This window comes from Vombatus ursinus, unplaced genomic scaffold (assembly GCF_900497805.2).
Source record: "Vombatus ursinus unplaced genomic scaffold, bare-nosed wombat genome assembly UNPS02007284.1, whole genome shotgun sequence".
NCBI classification, from domain to species: Eukaryota; Metazoa; Chordata; class Mammalia; order Diprotodontia; family Vombatidae; genus Vombatus; species Vombatus ursinus.
The window spans coordinates 10,540,010-10,560,604 of NW_020947062.1; the positions used below are offsets into that span (position 1 = coordinate 10,540,010).

The 20,595-nt window shown below is 35.3% G+C and overlaps 1 protein-coding gene across 1 annotated transcript in view; it reads left to right on the forward strand.

The window, feature by feature from the left end:
- RCOR1 (REST corepressor 1) overlaps positions 1-20,595 on the forward strand; it is a 125,047-nt gene that overhangs the window by 55,400 nt on the left and 49,052 nt on the right. The window contains exon 3 of the mRNA XM_027849230.1: positions 19,550-19,633. Within this exon, the coding sequence (XP_027705031.1) occupies positions 19,550-19,633 (84 nt within the window). The remainder of the gene's footprint in view (positions 1-19,549; positions 19,634-20,595) is intronic.

Genomic DNA, 20,595 nt, shown 5'->3' on the forward strand with positions numbered 1-20,595 from the left:
TGGTTCCTGGAGGAGAGTCAAAGGTTCTGGTGAAGGAAGGGGCCTCAGGAGGATGAGGCCTGGTTCCAGTGCAGGTGCCAATAATTGGAAATGGTGGGTGGAGTGGTTTTTTTCAAGCGAAGATTTCATGACTACTTCCCAAATACCTGACCACTTGTTCAGGTTCAAGTTGAATTAGATGACTTTTGAGGTCACTCCTAAGAGACTGATTCTCTTTTAAAATTCTTTTTTTTTTTAATCCTTTATTTAAATGGCTTTTTTATTTCATTGGGATAGGAAACTCTTGGCAAGAGCTTTCATGGAAAAAAGAAACTTTTACCAATGAACATTGGCAACTGTTATGTAGTTGAGAAATGAAATGACTTTCTGAGGGTCACACATCCAGTGCTGTGTGTAACAGATTTGGAATTTGAAAGCAGATCTTCCCTGACTCTCACACTGGCTCTCTCCACTTTGCTGCCCTTCTGATATGTTTAAAATGAATATATTTGGGTTCCCAAGATACTCTTCACCACTTATCTGTGAGTTTTGAATTGTTTTTCTAATGGTGGTGTTGGATTTGCACTGAATGACTGTTTATAAATGTGGCCAAGGACCAAAATAAAGCTAATTCAAATGGGAATTGAATCAGGTGACCCAGCCTCACTAGCACCAAATTCTAACCAGCTGAACTAATAAACAGCTAAGCTCACCTGCTATATAGACAAATATCAGAATGGTGACAATGTTTTTTTTTAAAATTATCATGCTTGGAGAAGTCTTTGGTAAATAGCTTCTTTTAAAAAGAGGAAGGGACCAGTGGGATTGATACCTGTTCCTATTTGAGATGCAGATTTTTTTTTAGTTAGAAAAAATAAAGATTGTGGGATTGGATTGAACAATGGATATATTTACAACTTCAGTTTTTAAAAATTTGTCTTTCTTTTGTTAGTAACATTTATGTTGCATGAACAAGTAATTTTTATCTGTATTATTTGCCTGGAATGTCTTAGGCACTTATGCCTAATATATCAATATATTTCTCAGTATGCTTATTGACTAAAAGTCTTTTTTTTTTTGCATACTGATTATTTTGAGGGATTTTTGGATAGACCTACATATATGGTATTTTGTGACCCTTTCAAAAGATAGATACCCCCGTGGTGGTGTGGAATGATCTTGGGTCCTAAAAGGCAATACCAGTGAAGCCTAAACTCTTGTAGAACCTACCAAGTTGGAAAGACCTGGTGATCTTAGATGACAAAGAATCCTAGCTAGCTAAATTTGGAGGAGGGAGGAGCTCATCAACAGTTTGATCTTACTGATCATGGATCATATACATATAGCTGGTAGCTCCTCTTAACAAATAAGGAAACTGAGATTCCAAAAATTTAAATAACTTGCTCAAGGTCACATGGGTTGTAGGAGCAGAGTTACTAATGGATGTCTGTCTCCAAATGCAACCCAGTCTTTGAAATATTTTTGTACATAGCAACTCTTGAAGAACTGCTACGAAGTTTTTTAGAGGGATTGTGACCTGCACTGTATTTTAAGTTATCTTTGAAATTCATTGTTAAGAATTATTCTTTATCACAATGAGTAGAGAGGAGGCAGTCTGAATAGAAATATTGTGAAATTTAAGAAATCTAATCTTAAGTCTGCTTTCTGTCCTGTTTTTAATGTTCTGGCAAGATTACATGTGGTATTGACATTGTTTAGTACTCATGAAATCCATAATTCCAACCTTTGTTTAAGGTTGAATCATTTAGGCTTGGAGCAATAGCTTTTCCTCATCTCAGAATGAGAGTGCCATAGTGCATTTGACATAGATATTATGAATTAGTTAATGATTATAAATTGCTGTTAAAGATGAAAGAACTTATATAACTAAAATTTGTTGTCTAGCTTGGATAATTATGTGTAGTGTGCTGAAACAATACTTTTTCATTCCTGTCCTTTTGGGATGTTATCAGGAAAGTTTAGTCTATTTTTACTTGTTCTCCCAGATTTTTTACATTCCACCTTAGACCATAAATAGAATACCTGCCTCATAGAAACACTGTGTGGAAGAGGACCAAATTTCAGCCAGGCAGCTTCCTATAATCATGTGGGATTTTTTTGTTTTGTTTTGTTTTGTTTTTGGTGAACCAAGTTAGAACTTTTGATTATAAAACTTTTCTCCTAGAAGATTTAGTCATCCTTATTCATACCTTTTAAAAATTGTGAGCCACAAACCATAATTTCTAGCGACAATTTTAAGTGATTGATTTTTTTCTTTTCTAGGACTTTATTTCCATGGTGATTTCTCAGATGTGACAGGGTATTTTCTGGGGAGAGAGGAGTCGTCAGGCTCCCTTACTCTAATCATATCTAAATGAATTCTCATTCCCATATGGATACCAAGTCTTCCAAAAACAAACAAAAAACTCCACTAAATTCATACTGGTAGCCAGAATTTAGAGTCCTAGTTTGGAACTCACTTTTTTGGGGTTGTGGAAATTGAAGATAAAATGTAGATGAATTTGAGGTTCTTGGATTTTGAGCCAATTAAAATTTTTTAAAAAAGGGATTAAATGCTAAAACATTGTTTTATAATGATTGTGAATAAGTATTTTCCTGTGTAAAACTGTTAGAACATACAAGTGGGTTGTGTAATCCAGAGGCATATTTTAGTACTTTTGGTTGGTGGCTTATTTCAGTGTTTCAATATGTGTTGAGAGTATGTGTAAGAGTTTTTTTTGGTGGGGAAGGGTAAAGGAAGTCAGGTCTGGTTCTGTGTTAATCATAGTTATGTTTTTTTTCTTTTGTAAAAAATTGCATTAGTAATCTGGAAGATGAGACAAATAATTTTCATCAGGATGATAATTTACAAAGGTAGATGCCAGAACATTTTCTAATGCCAAAGCAGAAATACTTCTTTCTCTTAAAAATTTACGGTTTTTGGTATTTTTTAAGAATGGTCATCTTTAAAATCTTAACCAGGTAGCATAAGATTTGTAGTTACAGCTCAAGGTGGAATTAATTTTTTTTAGCTACTCATTCTAGATAGACATTTTCCATTGAGAAGTAACCATGGTCTCTGCTATAGAAGTCTTCAACTTACATTTATGAAGTATCTGCTACATGCCAGACACTGTTAAATGCTGGGGGCAGAAATAAAAACACCTTTGCCTTAAGGAAGTTACATTCAAATTGGGGAGGGGGGATGACAATATGTGCATAGAAAATCAAGTATAGGGGTAGCTAAGTGGTGCAGTGGATAGAGCACCGGCCCTGAAGTCAGGAGGACCTGAGTTCAAATGCGGCCTCAGACCAAACACTTGACACTTACTAGCTATGTGACCCTGGGCAAGTCACTTAACCCCAATTGCCTTAAAAAAAAAAACAAGTATAAAATATCTACAATATATATTTACCAGGGAGGCCCTAGCAGCTGGGGAAATACAGATAGGCTTCCTGTAGCACTTTATTTGAGCCAGGGAGTCTGAGGCGTAGGTGAAGAGGGATTGCATTCCAAGCATGTAGGAATAGCTTTGTGTGAATGCCTGAAGATGGGACATGGGATATTGCTTTTTGGAGAACAGTAAGAAGGCCAGTTTGGGTGAAAGAGTGACATAAAATAAACCTGTAGATGTAGGCTGGAACTAGATTGTGAAAGATTTTTAGAAGCCAAACTAAAAAGCTTGTATTTGAAACTAGAGGCAAGTGGAAGCCACTGGAGCTTTTTGTATTTTTTCTTTTTGTGTGTGAACCTGAAGATTGTTTTTTTTTTTTTTTTTTAATGTTAACACAAAGAAGAACAGGGAAGATTGAACTTGTTACTTAAAATTTTATTTAAAGAAATAAAGATAAGAAATTTAATAAAATAGTAACAAAATTGCTTTTTGTGCCCCCCTTCTGTACTTTTTTTCTTTAGTGCATTTTACATTTTTATTGAAGTTTTTTTTTTTAAATGCTTATCACTACTGACTAACCCAACTCCTATCTGTATCCTAGTAGCAGTCCTCCTTTGTAAGATTGGTTGGTTGTTGTCCTTCGTTTGAAGAGGACCAAAATGACATCACTATGTTAGAATCAAGTTTCAGTGTGCCCGACTGTGGCTGATCAGACTAATAGGAGCTCGGAATGTTCTAACACAGGTCGGGCACAAATAGTCTGTGTGAACATTTAGGGTGGATTCTCTTAGTTTGTGCATCTTGCATTTCTTTTGAGCTATTTCAATTCTCCTTTGCTCACAGAGCACAGCACCTTCTCTGATGTGCGTACACTATGCTGAGTGGTCCTATGCCAGCGTGTCCCATGTCACTCATAGTAAAGGAAATCAAATCTGCACATTGGCCAAGTCTAAGAATGCATATCTAGTTCTGTACCTCTAGTCTACCACACCTCTGCTAATAGGTAAAAGGTAAATTTTATCATCAGTCTTTTGAAGTTCTGAGGTGTCACAAAATTCTTTCGTATTATATTGTGGTCACTTAGTAAATTATTCTTCTGGTTCTGCCTCCAAGAGCTATTAAAAACAAATTTTTTTCCAAATGAATATGTCTTCTTTCCCTCCCACTTTCCCCCATCCCTCCATCCCCAATTGGAAAAGCAAGAAAAAGAAAACCAAGATTACAAACGTGGATAGTAAATTAAACTCCCACATTGATTGTGTCCCAAAAAAGTCTCAATCTGCATTCTTGATTTCATCACCTCCCAGGTAGTCTGCTTCATCATGAATCTTTTGTGATGAGTATCAGAGATGATTAGATTCTGTCAAAGTTGATTGTCTTTTACAGTAATACTGTTGTGGCTATATAAATTGTTCTCCTGGTTCTGCTCATTGATTAGATGTCTAGAGGATGGGATCTATGAGGCTTTAAATCTGGGTCATGAAAGGATGAATGGTAGTTTCCTTTACCAAAACAGGGCATTTTAAGAGTAAGCAGGAATGGTTGAAAAGGGGGAGTATATACGTTTTGTTTTTGGAACTCCAGTTGGAAATGTCCAAAATGCAGTTGGTGATGGTGAGACAGACTGTTAGGAGATACATTGGAGCTAGATGTGTAGATCTGGTAGTTGTCTGCATAGAGGTTATAGCTGAACCCATAGGAGCTGATGAGGGAGGGTACTGGGAGAATTTATACAAAGAGAAAAGAGCCCAGGACATACCCATATGTAGCCGGTGGAACAAGGATAATGCATGATTCAGCAGTGGAAACTGAGGAGTCCAGACTAATAGGAGAATCAGGAGAGAGTAGTGTCACAAAAACCCAGAGAGGGGAAAATACTTAATGTAATGAAAGCCCTTTTTGGGGGGGGGGGCAACATTTTAAAATAAAAATGAATTATTTTCTTAGTAATTGTGGAAAAATTTCAAGATATTAGAAGTCAGGGGCAGCTAGATGGCTCCCACCTTGGAGTCAGGAGAACCTGAGTTCAAATCTGGCCTCAGACACTTAACACTTACTAGCTGTGTGACCTTGAACAGGTCTTGGTGGGATCAATTCCTAGACCACACTTTGAGAAGCATTGCATTATCATACAGTGCTAAAATTTGTGTTGTAGGATGAGGAAAAGGGGAATAACATGATACTCATACTATTTCCCTCATTTCCCTTTACCAACCCTGGTAAATTCACTGGGGGAGAGAAAGAATGGGAATAATAAGATGATGTGATCATTTAGGTCCTGGTCTGCTTCATTAATCTATCAAATTCACTTTCTACCACATTTACTAAAAATCAGTTGCTATGTTAATTAGAATATTTTTTAAATTGTCCTTTATTTCTCCATTCCCCCTTCACCCAATCATCTACTAGTATCCTTTGAGGGAAAGGATTAGAGATCTCTTCCAGAGAGGTCTGGGTCTGTTTGTCAAATGAGGGTGTTGCTCTTGCTGCTCTAAAACCTATGATCCTGTGTAGGGAGATGATTTGCATGTGATGGAAAGTTGTTTTGCTTTCCAAGTCCTGTCATTACCCTAGCTTGGGTAGTAAGAGATGAGGAGAAAGCCTTCAGAGGCTTGAAGAAGATAGATTTGAGTGTCTGTCCTGCTGCTCTCTGTCCTTACTTCCCTTCCTCCCAAATAGCAAGCTGTTCTTTTGTGTTAATCCTTTCCTGAAACTGACAAAGACTAGGAAGCTTACTTGTCAGCGCTGACAACTTCAGAAGCTGGAAGAGAGTATTGTGTATGTAAGGAGGAAAGTTGATGGACGTCTTAACATAACGACAGATATGTTAATGAGCTAAGATATTTTTGCCTTTGTCTCTCTTGCTTTAAGACCAAGTTTCTTTCATAGTGTTAACAATTACCACTTATTTAAGGGATGGCATTGTTAGGGAGCCTGCTAGGGAGAAAAAAAGATCAATTTTTTTATCTAAAACTCTGGTGAAATGTAAAGCGCACTGGGCTTAGAATTAGAAGGCCAGAATTTCATGTTTTAACCCTTCCTAGGAAGGAAATAAGCAGGCATCTATTAAGTGCCTACTATGTGCCAGATATTATTCTAAGTGCTTTACAAATATTATTTCTTTAATTCTAACAACAGTCTTGGGAGGTAGCTGCTACCATTATCTTCATTTTACAGTTGAGGATTCTGAGGCATATAGAGGGGTAAGTCGATCTATCAATCAATACACATTCATTAAGAGCTCACTAAATGCCAGGCACTGTGCTTAAGTTCTTGAGATACAAAAAGAGGCAAAAGATAGTATAAAGGAGTATACAATCAAAGTCAGTCCCTGCCCTCAAGGAATATATAATCAAGAGAGGAATATGCAGTTATATACAAGTTAAATAGGAAATACTTATGAGGGTAGGCTCTAGAATTTAATTTAATTGGGGCTTCTGAAGACTTCTTATAGAAAGTGGAACTTGGGACTTAAGAAAAGTTAAGTGATTTGCCTGGGGTCGCACAATAAATAGGGGGCTGGGGCTGGATTTGAACTGGTGTCCTCCTGACTCCAGGCCCAGCATTCTATTTGCTGTACCACCTAGCTGCCTCGATAAAATCATCATCCTCGTCTATAAAATAGGGATAATTCTTGTGCTGTCTACCTCTCAGCATCCTTGTGAATAAGTTAATTTATTTGTATGTTCTCCAGATTTTTTCTAGAAATGTTGGCTGTTATTATTTTGCTTCATTAATGTCTGAGCGTTTCATTAAATATTTTGGTGCCAGCAGCTAAAAAATTATTTATGAAATTGTATGAAATTGCAGTAGGCATTGAGATCTCCATGACATGCTTACAGTGAAATCATATTGCCCACGTATTATTAGCCTGTGTTCTTTACATTCTACTTTTTTTATGTCAGTCTTTCACCTTTTACTGGTTTTTTTTTTTTCCAGAGTAAGATATGAGAATCCTTTACTCAAAAGATGCGTGTTAAGTAGGTGGAAGAGGGAGAGCAGGATAATAGATTATTACAAAATAAAAATTGTTATATTAATTAACTATTTGCAGTAATAAGGAGATACCTTTCTGGGTTTTTTTATGATTTAGTTATACCTTTGATATTTAAACCTCAAAGAGACAAAGCAGAGAAAGAAAACTAGACTAAGGAACAGAGTACCCAATGCTTTGGCAGTAAAACAAGAAAAATAAATTGAAGGAATAAGTATAGGCAAAGAAAATAAAATCATTGTTTTTTGCAGTAATACAAGGGTATACATAGAGGGTTGAATAAAGTTAATTGAAACTAAGATTAGCAACTCTGCAAGATATAAATACACACTCATAAGCATTCAGAAAAAAGATAGTATTGCAAAGGTTAATTAATATATTGTACTTATCATATGCTAATATCCTTTATTCAGATATGCTTTAAATGAGCATACTTCTATTTTTAAGATTTTCAATTCTTATCCTAAGGTATGTGAATTTTTCATGAGATTTCTGTTTCTGTATGTGGTATTAGATATTATTGCATATCTATGTATAAAAAGTTTCTCATAATGTTAAAAAAAATATGACAGTGAAAAAATAAAAATAAGCATTCAGGTATGTGTAAATGTGTGTGTAGGTACATAATAACACAATAACTACAGAAGCTGTAAGATATTGGGAGTGTATCTTCACTCAGGCACTATATCAATCTAACTCTCTTTGTAGAAAATAAAGACAGATCTAAATAAATGGAGGAACATTAATTTTTCATCTCTTGGATAGGTTGAGCCAATATAATAAAAATGATGATGCTTCCTAAGTGAATTTGTGTAGTGCTATGCCAATCATTAACACCTGTCCCAAGTATTTTATAGAGTTAGGAAAAAAATAATTGTTCATATGAAGGAAGGGAAGGTCAAGAATCTCAAGGGCAATAGTGGGAAAAAAAGTTTGAAGAAAGGTCTTATGGGATCTCAGGTTTCTACCAGATCTCAAACTATAATGCAAAGCAATAATCATTAAAACTATTTAGTACTGGTTAAAGAAAAAAGAAAGAGTAGCACACAACATACAGAAATCAAAGAAAATAGCCTAGTTTTTGGTAACCCAGAGACCTCAGTTACTGAAGGAAGAATTCAATATTTGAAAAAAAAAAATTTTTTTTTTTTTTTGGGAAAACTGACAGCGGTCTGACAGAAATTAGGTATTAGTTCAATGCCTCATATCATACATATAAGCTCCAAATAAATACATATGACTTAGATATAAACGTTCACATCATAAATTATAGGAGCAAGGAAGAATTACCTTTCAGATCCATAAATCAGAGAAGAGTTCATTAAAAAAAAGAGATCACAAGATAAAATGGAGAGTTTTGATTATTTAAAATGAAAATATTTTTGCATAAACAGATATAATGGTAAAAATTAGAAGGGAAATAGGTTACTGAGAAAGAAAAAAATCTTTGTAACAAGTGTCTCTGATAAAAGTCTTGTATCCAAAATATAAGGAATGAATTCAAATTTATTAGACTAAAAGCCATTCCCAAATCACTGAATGGTTGAAGAATATTAACAGGTAATTCTCAAAAGAAATCGAAACTACTAATAATCATGAATAATTAGAGAAATGCAAATTAAAGCAACACCTATAGGAATAGTGAAGATAAAAGAGAAAATGGCAAGTTGGAGGGGTTTGGGGGAAATAGGTATATACTAATATATTCTTCATTAAGTTGTGAATTGGTGCAGCAGTTCTGAAAAGCAATTTTGAAATATACCTAGAAAGTTATCAAACTATGTGAATTCATAAAATGTATCATTACTAGGCCTATACTCAAAAGAAATGGAAGGAAGAATATTTGTAGCAACATTTTTTTGAGAGTCAAAAACTGGGAACTAAATTCCCCAATCTTTTTATTGGGCAAAGGCTAAACAGATTATGGTATATTAATGTAAAGGAATATTATTGTGCCATAAGAAATGACAAAATGAACAATTTGGGAGAAAACTGGGAAGACCTTTAAAACTGATGCAGCGTGAAGTGAGCAGAAGTACGAGGACAGTTTATAGAATGATAACATGACAGAGAAAAACAACTTTGAAGGACTTCAGAACTCTGATCAACACAGTGAATCCAAAAGAATGAAGATGAAACATTCCGTTTATTTCCTGAACTTAAAATGTAGAGAGAGACATATATTTTTAGACATGACTAATATGGAAATTTGTTTAGTTGGATTGTGTAAATGTGTTTTAAAGGATTCTTTTTTAAAATATTAGCTGAGTAGGAGGGACTGATTAATAAAAATGCTTAAAGAATAAAAGAAAATAGAGTTATTTAAAGGAATAAAAAATAAGTTATAGGGAAAATTCCAAGAGCTGCCATTGGGAAGTGTCTCGCAGATATTAGATTGTATGTTCCTTGAGAAGGTCTTTTAATTTTCTGTTTTCTTCAGCTTTAGCATATGGCTTCATGAACTGAAATGACTCTCTCTGATGAATCAAAATGGAGGAAATACATAAGCAGTTTAACTATTGTGTTACCAAAGTAGTAAATTTGTAAATTAATTTGTTTGGAAAAGTTATTTATAAGTTCACTTCTAGTCTGTCCCTGGCCAATGAATCTAGGTCAGCATTATTAACTATGTACTTTCACAGGTCTTAACTTAAAGACAGAAGGGACCTTTTAGACTATCTATTCCATCCGCCTTGTTTTGCACCAGAAAAATACTCAAAGGGATTATCATGGTTTCATGTAGTCTGTAAGGAATAGAGAACTTGGTTTCAAAACTCTAAGGTCTTCTAATTTCAAGTCCAGTGCTCATTATACTTTTTTTATTCATCCTTGAATGTCTTTCCTTTTCTGTTACTTTCTGAGTGCTTCTGGAAGGAATCACAAAAAAGGTACTGAGTTCATTGCGCATATTGACACTAACTTTACTAGTCTATTCTAAGAATATTCTTCATGACAGTGCTGCTATTCATCTCAGACTTAGCCATGGTACATTCTATATATCGAATCCAGTCACCTTATTTTTACAAATGAGAAATTGAGGTTCAGAGAGGTTAGTGACTCATCGAGGGTCACACAGCTAGTCACGTGTCTGAGGCAGGGTTCAAACTCTGGTCTTCTTAACTCCAAGTCCAGTGAACTTCTTTTCATTTACGTTGTTGCAGTTGTGTATATTGTTTTCTTTTTCAACCCACTTTGCAGCAATTCGTACAAATCTTCCCATGTTTCTCCTAATTCCACCCTATTTTTCTACTTCCACCTCATTTGTGTCTTTTGCCCTCATCTGGGCCCTCACTGCTGCTAGGCATCCCTTCTATAGTTTCCTTATCAACTCACTATGACATTCTCTGCTGTGGCTCTTCCAAACCTTTTTCATCCCTGCTCAAACCTCCCATTGCTCTCCTTCCCCTCACCCTCTCAACTGAGGACTTCTCATATTTTACAGAAAGAAAATTGTGGTCATTCATTATGAACTCCCTTTTCTCCCCTTCCTCATTTCATATCACTCAGATGCTTTCCATCCACTATCCCTTTGATCTTTTTCTCCAGTGCAGCTAAAACACCCCCCTTTTTTTGTCCTTGTATCCATCACATTCTGGACATTATTTTTCTGGATAGTATTCTTGCAGGTCTATGCCATGCTTTTTATTAATCCTCTATTCCTTAACTAAGCTTCCATCTTATATGTCTTTTAAAAATCTCGGTTGGTCAGTGAATTCCCTGTAATTTCTCCATAGTCAGTTTATGTATTTTCTTCTTTTCTTTGGCATTATTTCTCTTTGTATTAAACATTTCATTCTTGAGAACTTCCATTCCCTCTTGGGCTAAAAGCCCCCTTCGGACCATATAATCCAATTGTTCCATTGTCTGAACTCTTTGAAATTAACTTTTCCCAAATCTAGGATTTGTGCCAGTCTATTATTTGCCTCTCTTTTCGTTGTCACTTCTCAAGGATTCTATCATTTCTGTTTCAGCAACAAGTTCTTTTTTTCTTGGTGAGAATTAGATCTGTAATAGCATTTCTCCTTGTTGCTTTTTCTGCTTTTTGAAGATTGAAATTATTAGAGAATGTCAAGAATGTAATTGCTGCTGTTTTTGTGAGTCAGAGCTCTAACAAATATTCAGGTAATTCAAATCTCCAATCATTATATTGTGCCTGTGTGCCTAGTTTATGTTGTTTCCCCAACTCCTCCTTCTATACAGGTGTGTAGTGTAGTCCCTTGACAATATCATTCCTCTTTCTTGTTTTGATCTTCACTAGGAAATTCTCCTAGCTTTTTGCCTCTGGTTCCCAGATTTCCTCACATGTGAGTATGTCTTATTAACATTTGATACTATTCCCTTCTGCATCATACCTTTCCCCCCTTATTTTGGTCCTTTGGAATATTACAGTTTTACAGAGCCATATTTTAGTAAAGATTGCCATTCTCCCAGTCTACCCAACAGGTTTCACTCTGTGTTTAAATTTGTCTTCTAGTGTTAAAAGTTTCCAAGTTTCCTTAATGACTATATTTGTGCATTTGTGTATATAATCTGAGGGTGTGGTTTTCATTGCTGGATTTTTAATTCATTTCATTCTTGGATTTTGATTCTTGTATATTATTTGATACATCTATTGCTGTTTCCATTTTATAGCTGCTCCTCTCTGTAGTAGATAGCTTGGTAGATGTACATAGAAAATTTTCTATCTTCTTCCTGATGTATTTTATTTTTTACATTAGTCATTTCTGGAAATTCACATGTCTCAACAAGCCATCCTTATAACAAAAACAGTTAAGCAAAACTAACACTGTGACTATATCTAGTGGCATATATACAACATTCTCCATGAATAATCTTCTACTGCTAGAGAAAAGGGAGCTATTTATTTGTGTCTTCTCTGGGGCAGGATTAGTCATTACAAAATTCTCGTCAGTAGGTTACATTGTATTATTTTTGTTTGTTATTGTAATTGTTTCAATTCTGCTTATTTAACTTTGTATTAATTCATACAAATCTTTCTATATTTCTCTTGAATTCCCTATTTTTTCTTATGACACAATAATATTCCATTACATTCATAGGATAAATTTAGAACTAAAAGAGACCTTAGAAATCCATTTTCATAATATTACAGATGAAGGAACTGAGGACTAGAGAGGCTAAGTGATTCATATACCATTTTTTTTTTGTTACCACTAAGATGGATCAATATAAATTTTTATCAGGTTTTGTTAGCTGCATACTATCCCATGTCAAAAGCCATATTGTTCCTCTATTTTAAGCCATAGCCTAGAAATCCAACATCCTTTGAATTATACCCTCTATTCCAAAGAAACTGAGGCCCGGAATTTAAGTTTCTTGCCTAAGGTCTCACAAGCAAAAAATAGTAGAGGTGGGCTTAAAGTCCAGATCTGATGCTTTCTTGTGTTCCTCTCTGCTCATTTGTTTCATGTTTAAATGGATCTTTCTGAATCAAAAGCCAGTGTATAGTTTCTTTACATGTAAAATGAAGGGGTTGGACTAGATGATCTACATCAAGTTATAAAGTCTCTTTCAACTCTTTTAACATTCTTTGTTTCTATGATTGGGATATTGGAGCTTTTTTGATCTGTACTATGGAAAATCCCTTACAGTCTTTCTGAGTATGGATCTATACTGCAAAAAGAACCTTTCAACAAATGTTGAAGACTTGTCAGGGATATATAGGAAGTATCATTAGACAGGTATAGATTGAATTGAATTTAATATGAATTTGCCCCTGAGGTCCCTTCCAACTCTGAAATTCTGTGATTTAATGTCCTAATGCTGTTTGGCTGATCATAATCATAAGATGGCTCTTGTTTACTGGAGTTAACTGTCTCTGTGGTTGTTCACCTAATATCATTCTGTGAAGCCAGTTGATGAGATAACATATACTTGCATTGCAGTGTCCATAGGGAGATAGGTTTTAGGTTGGTGCTCTATAACTATTTCAAACCTGTCTGCCCTTTTTGTAACAGCAAACTTTAACATAGCACCACGCATTATATGTCAACATATAGCTTTATTTTTAGGGTTATTTGTTTATTTTAGTGTTGTTTTTTTTTTTAGGAACTTGAGCAAGAAACTAATATTTGAGCCATTTCTTCTTCTACTTTGCTTTCATGATTTTTTGTAATCTTTAAGTAAATTACTACAATTTTTAAATGAGTTTCTACAAATGGGGAAGCTCAAACTTTCCCACCAAACTGCTAATAAAATTAAGAACAGATTTCAGAAGCGTTATGCAAAATACACTCACACGCGCGCGCGCACACACACACACACACACACACACTATCTTAAAATGTTCTTTTCCTAAAAGTGATATCATGCTCATTTAAGTGATAGGACTATTTTATATTGGTTTTGAGGAGAATACCTTTATTATAAGTGGTGTTCAGGATATATTTATTACATTTGTGCTAATTAAGTAGTCAGTAAACATTAAGTCACTTAACCCTGTTTGCCTCATCTTATCTTTACTCATCTCTTATCTTTGCTCATCTTCCTCATCTGAGCTGGAGAAGGAAATGTCAAACCATTCCAAAATCTTTGCCAAGAAAATCCCAAATGGGGTCATGAAGAGTCAGTTACAAGTGAAACAACTCAACGACAACCACAAGGAGCCATAACTATTTAGTGGACACTATGCTAAGTACTGGAGATACAAATATAGAGAAGGAAACAATCCCTACTTTCAAAGGGGCTTATCTTCTAATTCCATAAAACTTAGTCCTGACTCTTTCCATACATTGATCACCAGTCTAGTTTAACTAAACAGCTGTATAACTTGGGGTGTGATCCTGTTAAAATTTCATTAATCTAGTTTAGCTCTTAAGAAATCTTACCAAAAAAGCAACTTTGCTTTGGAAAACAATGACTATGACTTGGGGTAAAGTTTATAGCAGCAGAATTTTATTGGATTAGGAGTCAAGAAGCCTGGTTTCTGGTCTTGGCTCTACCTTGATCTTGTAGTGGGTTCTTCATATGATGTCCACTTCCTTCACTTCCACCATGTTTGGTATACTCTTTTCAGTCACTCTACTTTTGAGAAATCACGTGGCTCCTAATAACTGCTAAAATAAATTTCTAAGTTTCTTTGGACACATATGCTTGTATTTCAAAGTTCCTACTCAGAAATATTTTTGAACACTCCCTTCTCCCCCCAGGATTATACTCAGTTTTGTAAGATAAATTATATCTGGTTGCAGGTCTAATTCTTTTGCCTTTTGTAATATTGTATTCCAAGATCTCCTCTTTTATAGTTATAGCTATCAGGTCTTGTGTGATCATGAATATATAATTCCTTGGTACTTGAATTGTTTCTTTGTAGGTGCTTGCAGTATTTTCTCTTTGATGTGTGTGCTCTGGATTTTGGCCTTGCTATTCTTGGGCCTTTTTCTTTTGGGATTCCTTTCTGTAGGTGATTGCTGTTTTCTTTTTCCTCTTTAATGTGCCCTCTAGTTGTAATAGATCTGAGTATTTGTCATATATGATTTCTTGAAATGTTGTGTCTAGGCCTCCCCCCCTTCATAGTTTTCGGGGAGTCTGGTGTTTCTAAATTATCTTTTCTTTCTTGAACTGTTTTCCAGGTGAGTTTTTTTTATATCAGATGATTTTCTTCTATTTTTTTTTTCAGTCTTCTGGTTTTGTTTTATTATTTCTTGCTCTCTCATAGTCATTGATTTCTGTTTGGTCTAGTCTAGTTTTCAGGGAGTCTCTTAATTGGTAAATTTGTCATTTTCTCTTCAAAGTTACTCATCTTTCCTCCAGAGCTTTTATTTCCCTTTTTGTTTGTTTCATTGCCTCTTGTTTCATTTCTTCTAGGTATTCTTATAGAAATATAGAATATTTCTTGTAGAAAATCCATTTTTTTCCCTTTGAGTTTCTGCTTGCAGTTGTTATGTAGTTACCCTCCTTTTAAGGCAATCTCCTGGATTAATAAACCTTTCTGTTATTGGTCAGTGTTTCCTTTGACTTATTCAGCTCTCCAGTTTTAGTTCCTGAGTTGGGGCTTTATATTATATTTTTTTATCTAGGCTTCTTCCCTCTTTTGGGCTGATCATCAGATGATCAGCTTTACTTACTCTTATGCTGGGTCCTCTAGGTTCTTGTACCTCTCAGGGTAAGGCATCCCCTTGATCTCTGAGATTCATATTGTTGCATCTTCAAGGTCCTTGCTGGTGTTTTAGGACCCTTACGGTGTCAGTTAGTAAGCATTTACTAAGTGTCTACTAAATGCCAATCACTGTGCTTAACCATTGGAATCCACTTTTTTTGTTTGTTTGTTTGTTTTTGTGGTTTTTTTTACATCTATGTGATTGTAGTTTGTGATGAAGCAAAAAGAATACTTGATTTGTAAACATCCACTCTAAACGGGTGATGAGTTAGCTGTGATCTCTAAGGTCCCTTTTATAGCCCCTATAATCCTATAATTATTAATAATCTTTTCTTTGTGTTGAGTTGAAATCTGGTTCCTTGTAACTTCTACAACTATTTATCCTAATTATGCCTTTTGGAGCCACATAGAACAAACCTGGTCACTCTTACCCAGTCTTTTTGATAAGAGGGCTGCTATTGTAACACCTTCTGGGATGCTACTCCAGTGTGTACTCATATTTATGGCCTACTGTTAACCACAGACTCTATGGGGTCAACCTATGGGTAGTACTTCTGTTACTGTTGCTCATGAATCCCTCCTTTGTACTTCCAGTTAACAATCCGCCAGTGGACTCAGCTCTTATCAGAGGCATATACTCAAATAGGGTAGAAAGAACAGTACTTATAAAACATTACCTCCATAAATGTAGAATGTATTCTCCCACACATACATACATACATACATACATGCAGTGTCCTTGGGAATAGTGGAATCAAACTCAGAAGTACAATGGAAGTGAGACACAGGATGCCTACACATGTGGCAACTCACAATTCTTGGTACTGAAGACTCTGAAAGTCTCCTGTCTTCTTGTAGAGATCTGCGTCTTTCCATGCTCTTGCAACCTGGTTTCCAAGAGTTCTCTCCACAGCTTCCTAAAGCTGCTTACTGTCTTAGATAACTTTCTCTTTGTATCTGTCTCCAGTGTGTGTCTACACTCTCTGATAAAGTATTTCCTTTTGGTCCATTAGCACCCTTTCTAAGCCACATGGCCAATACCAGGGAAGGAGGAAAGAGAAATTCTTTCCTTCTCCCCACCCCCTATAGACGGCCTCAGGGTTTAGTGATTTAAAGCCCCCAGAACTAATTTATTTTCTCAGCCAATTGTACTGTTCCCTTCTTGACTCAGTGAAGTGTTGACACCTGGCAGAGGGATCTGGGCAAAGCTGCATCTCTCCTATCAGTCTAACACCTCATTAATACATTGCGATTTCATTCTGTGTCTTCTATGACTACATCAATTGAGATGGGAAGGGGAATACCTTTCTTTACACTGTCACAGCTTCAGGTTAAACACTTCCAATTCTCAGTATGTTTTGGTGTAAAGTATGCTAGATTTGTAATCAGAGGATCTGGGAGATATAATCTTAATTATTGTAACAGTCTCTTAATGTGCCTGAGAGCCTCAAGTTCATCATTTATAAAATAGGGTAATACCTGAACAACCTGCCTGGCAGAGCTATTGTGAAGATCAAATGAGATAATGAATATAAAATGTATAAACTTATGCTGTCCCTCGTATTTTTTATTAACTATTATTGACAGGATTTTGAATTTGATCCCTAAAGTTGTTAAATTCTGCAGTTATAATATTTTGTTTCCATATTGGAAAGTTGTATTTTAGGAAACCCCAACATACAAATGAATTCCAGCTTTTTTGCTGTACAAAATTAAGTGTCTTATTGTGTTATTAAAAAAACTTCCTTAGTCCATTGAAATGTTGTTTTATAGATCCTTAGCACATTTGTAAGGACAAAAGGAGAGAAAACTAAAACTAAAGCTCAGGATCCATTGCTAGTTGAAGATAACTGAAATGATGACAAAATACCATTGGAATTATAGTTGTCATTGAAGAAATAAATTTCATAGAATCATAAAATATTAGAGTTGAGAGGAACTTCATGGATAGTTTAGTTCAATTCCTTGGTTTTATCAATGAGAAACCTGAGGTTCAGTGGGGTAAAGGGATTACTCAAAATCACAGCAATTTAGTAGAATGTAGTAGAGTATGTACAGACAGTTCTGCTACAACATTTGTTTTGAAAATATGAATTTGTTCCAAAGGCATGCTGTATTAAGGAACAGTTTGAGAATGATATGAATTTTACCTTGCTTTTTCAGATTTCATCATCACACCATAGTGGTTGGGTATGCATGGGACACAGTAATGTGTAGGGGTTTTGGGAAGAGGAGATGCCAGTCTTCCACTGGGAGAAAAGTACTGCAGTGAGCAGTTATACTCCTCCACCTAGGATGATGTGAGAGCTGTTGGGGAAGTGTAACAATAGGGAGAATGAGAGGTGGAGGCCTTGAGAGGCAGGCACAAAAGGGAAGGGAAGACACAGAGATCCCCAACATACCCTTTACCACAGAACAGACTGATCCAGCCCCTTTGACCCCAGCCACCTGCCAAAGAAAAAGCCCAGATGGAGATAGTTGCAATGTAGTGCTTCAGTGGAAATGGGCAATAGAACTTCATGCATGCAGGATAAAGAGTGGTCCTAGGCCAACCTCACAGAAGACATTCTGCCCAAGGTCTCCAATTTCCAGGTCCTAGGCTGATCCCACCTGTGCCCCTCACGCTGATCCCATTCATGCTCTTCATAGGGCAGAGACTAGTGTTGGTGACACAGATCCTACAGCTGTAGTGTTTTCCCCTGGGAGTGAGTTGGAGTGTTGTGTTACCATTTCATTTTCCCCACAAGCCCAGTGGTTTTGATTATTTGATTTCACATAGCACAGCGATTTTTACAGATAGGTTGTGTTATAGCAGATTTGCCTGTATGGTAACTCTTGAGTCTAGTGTTATTACCGTATCTGCTTCTTGATTGATTCTTAGAAATGTAAATGATATACAACTTTACAGAAATCTGTCTATTTCATAAATAGCTTAGGTAGTATTTGGGAAATTATAGAGTTTTTAAGTTATGGGAAATTATAGAGTTTTTAAATTAATTTAAACATAGGATAATCATTATTAGACTGTGGTAGCCAGTGTATTGTTGGTTACTTAAAATGCCTTGCTCCCATTGCCTTGTCCCACTTACCAGCCCCTACAATTTAGTCTTTCCAAGTTTACAATGTTCATTTTTTTTTTTGCAAGTTAAATGCTTTGTCCATTTTTATTTGAAGTTGGTTACTTCTTATCTTGGCACTTGTTTTGAAACATTAACATATGATGATGGGGGTTGAATAAGATGAATTCTAAGGTTTTTCTTTGACATTCTCTTACAGAGAGGAGAGATGATGCAGATTAGTGTGTGGAAAGATTTGCAATTAGTCACATTAAAGTAAACCACCTTAGCCTGCAAAAAATGAGATTAATAAAAACTTGGTTGACACATGTTATTTTTTTCCCCATGCTTGTTTTGTGTGTGTATGTGTGCGTGTGTGTATCTTTAGATAATAGAAGAATTTTAACAGTGCTCCAAGGTTCTCTGGGCTATATACCATTGTCCTTGTCAGCAACTTGTAAACCTGTATGTGCAAACTTGGCTATATCCACTCATCTTACTCAGGGCTTCCATTTCTTAGCTAATGGTACAATAATTTGAGAACAATGGCACAATAATTTGATTATCCATTCAAAGAGTTCTGGTCACTGTCTTTAAATTTTTTTTCTTTAATATACCTATGAAGAGTATAGCTAGATAATAAGCATAGATATTAATCTTAATTTTGGTACATTTATCTTGGAAATTTCTATAATTATAAAACTATTAGGTTCTCTGATTTGAAATAGTGGTTTCCTTACCTTTTTGGTTTTCTTAAGGAAAGGTAAACACAAGAAATTGATTTTTAAAAATACAAAAGTAGAAGTATGTCAGCATTTTAAAAAGCATTTGGTTTGCATGCTGATGAATGTATGTTCTCTGTTACATGATGTCAGGTAAGTTTAGGTAAGGATGAGTAATCTTGTCAGAACACACTATGGTTTTAAAAAAACTGTTTAGTTTGCTTTTTGTATCTATTAAAACAATAAAATATATAACTTATTGTTTCTGCTTTTTTTTTTTCAAGCTAAAATTTCAAGGCGCTCTCAGGAAAGAGAAAATCTTGGCATGCTGGTATGGTCACCTAATCAGAATCTATCAGAGGCAAAATGTAAGTCTTAAAAACAATTTTTAATTTAGTCCATTTTCAACCAAAAATGCTTATTTCCTGTTGCGTTTTTCTTTAATTATGTGTCTGCATATCTAAAGAATTCATGGATATATATGTAGAAATTCTATACTGCTAAGCAGCCAGCCGTCACAAAAAAGAGGTCTTCAGTGATCTTCTAGGCACAAACCTTTGAAATTTTTGCACCATGAGCTTTCGTAATCATCCATTTTTTTCAAAGTGCTGTAGCAGCTGACACAAAAATAACATTGCTGAGGCAGGATAAGAGGCTCAAGGAGGGGAGGGAACATTGCAATACAGTAACTAATCTAGCTGGGACTTTAAGAATATTTAAGGTGCCAAAATTTGAAAAACCTTGGAATGTAATAGAAAGAATTACAGTGGCAAATGCATGTTGTAGAAAATGAGTTTTCTATTGCTAAGAATTCACAAACCAGGAAGGCAAGACTATTTAATTACAATGAGCTATCTAAAGAATTGTAGCTTATTTGATTTATGTGTGGTTTTAAAATTATATTTGTGTTCTTTTTGTTTTTTTTCCCCTCTTTTGGTACTCCAGCTGTTAGTAATTTTTACTGCTTGGTGTAGCTTTTTAGCTTTCCTGGTCTCTTTCTACCCTGCTGCCCTTTCCTCTCCTCTACCTATCCATAAACATATACACACATACATATCACAAACTAACTTTAAAGGTGAATTTCATGTCATTCTCAAAATCTTTAATTTCTCCCAAGTTTTAAAAAAAAGAAGTCTTTTTTTCTTTGAATAATTTTTTTCAAAAATACAATTCTCTCTTTTTAAAAAAATAAATTTAATTTCTATTACATTTTAAGTTCCAAGCTGTTCTTCCCTTCTCCCTCTCCCCCACCTCCCTATAATAGAGAAGGTTACCATTTGTCATATATAGATAGATAACCATATTATGCATTCCTCTATTGATCAGTTTT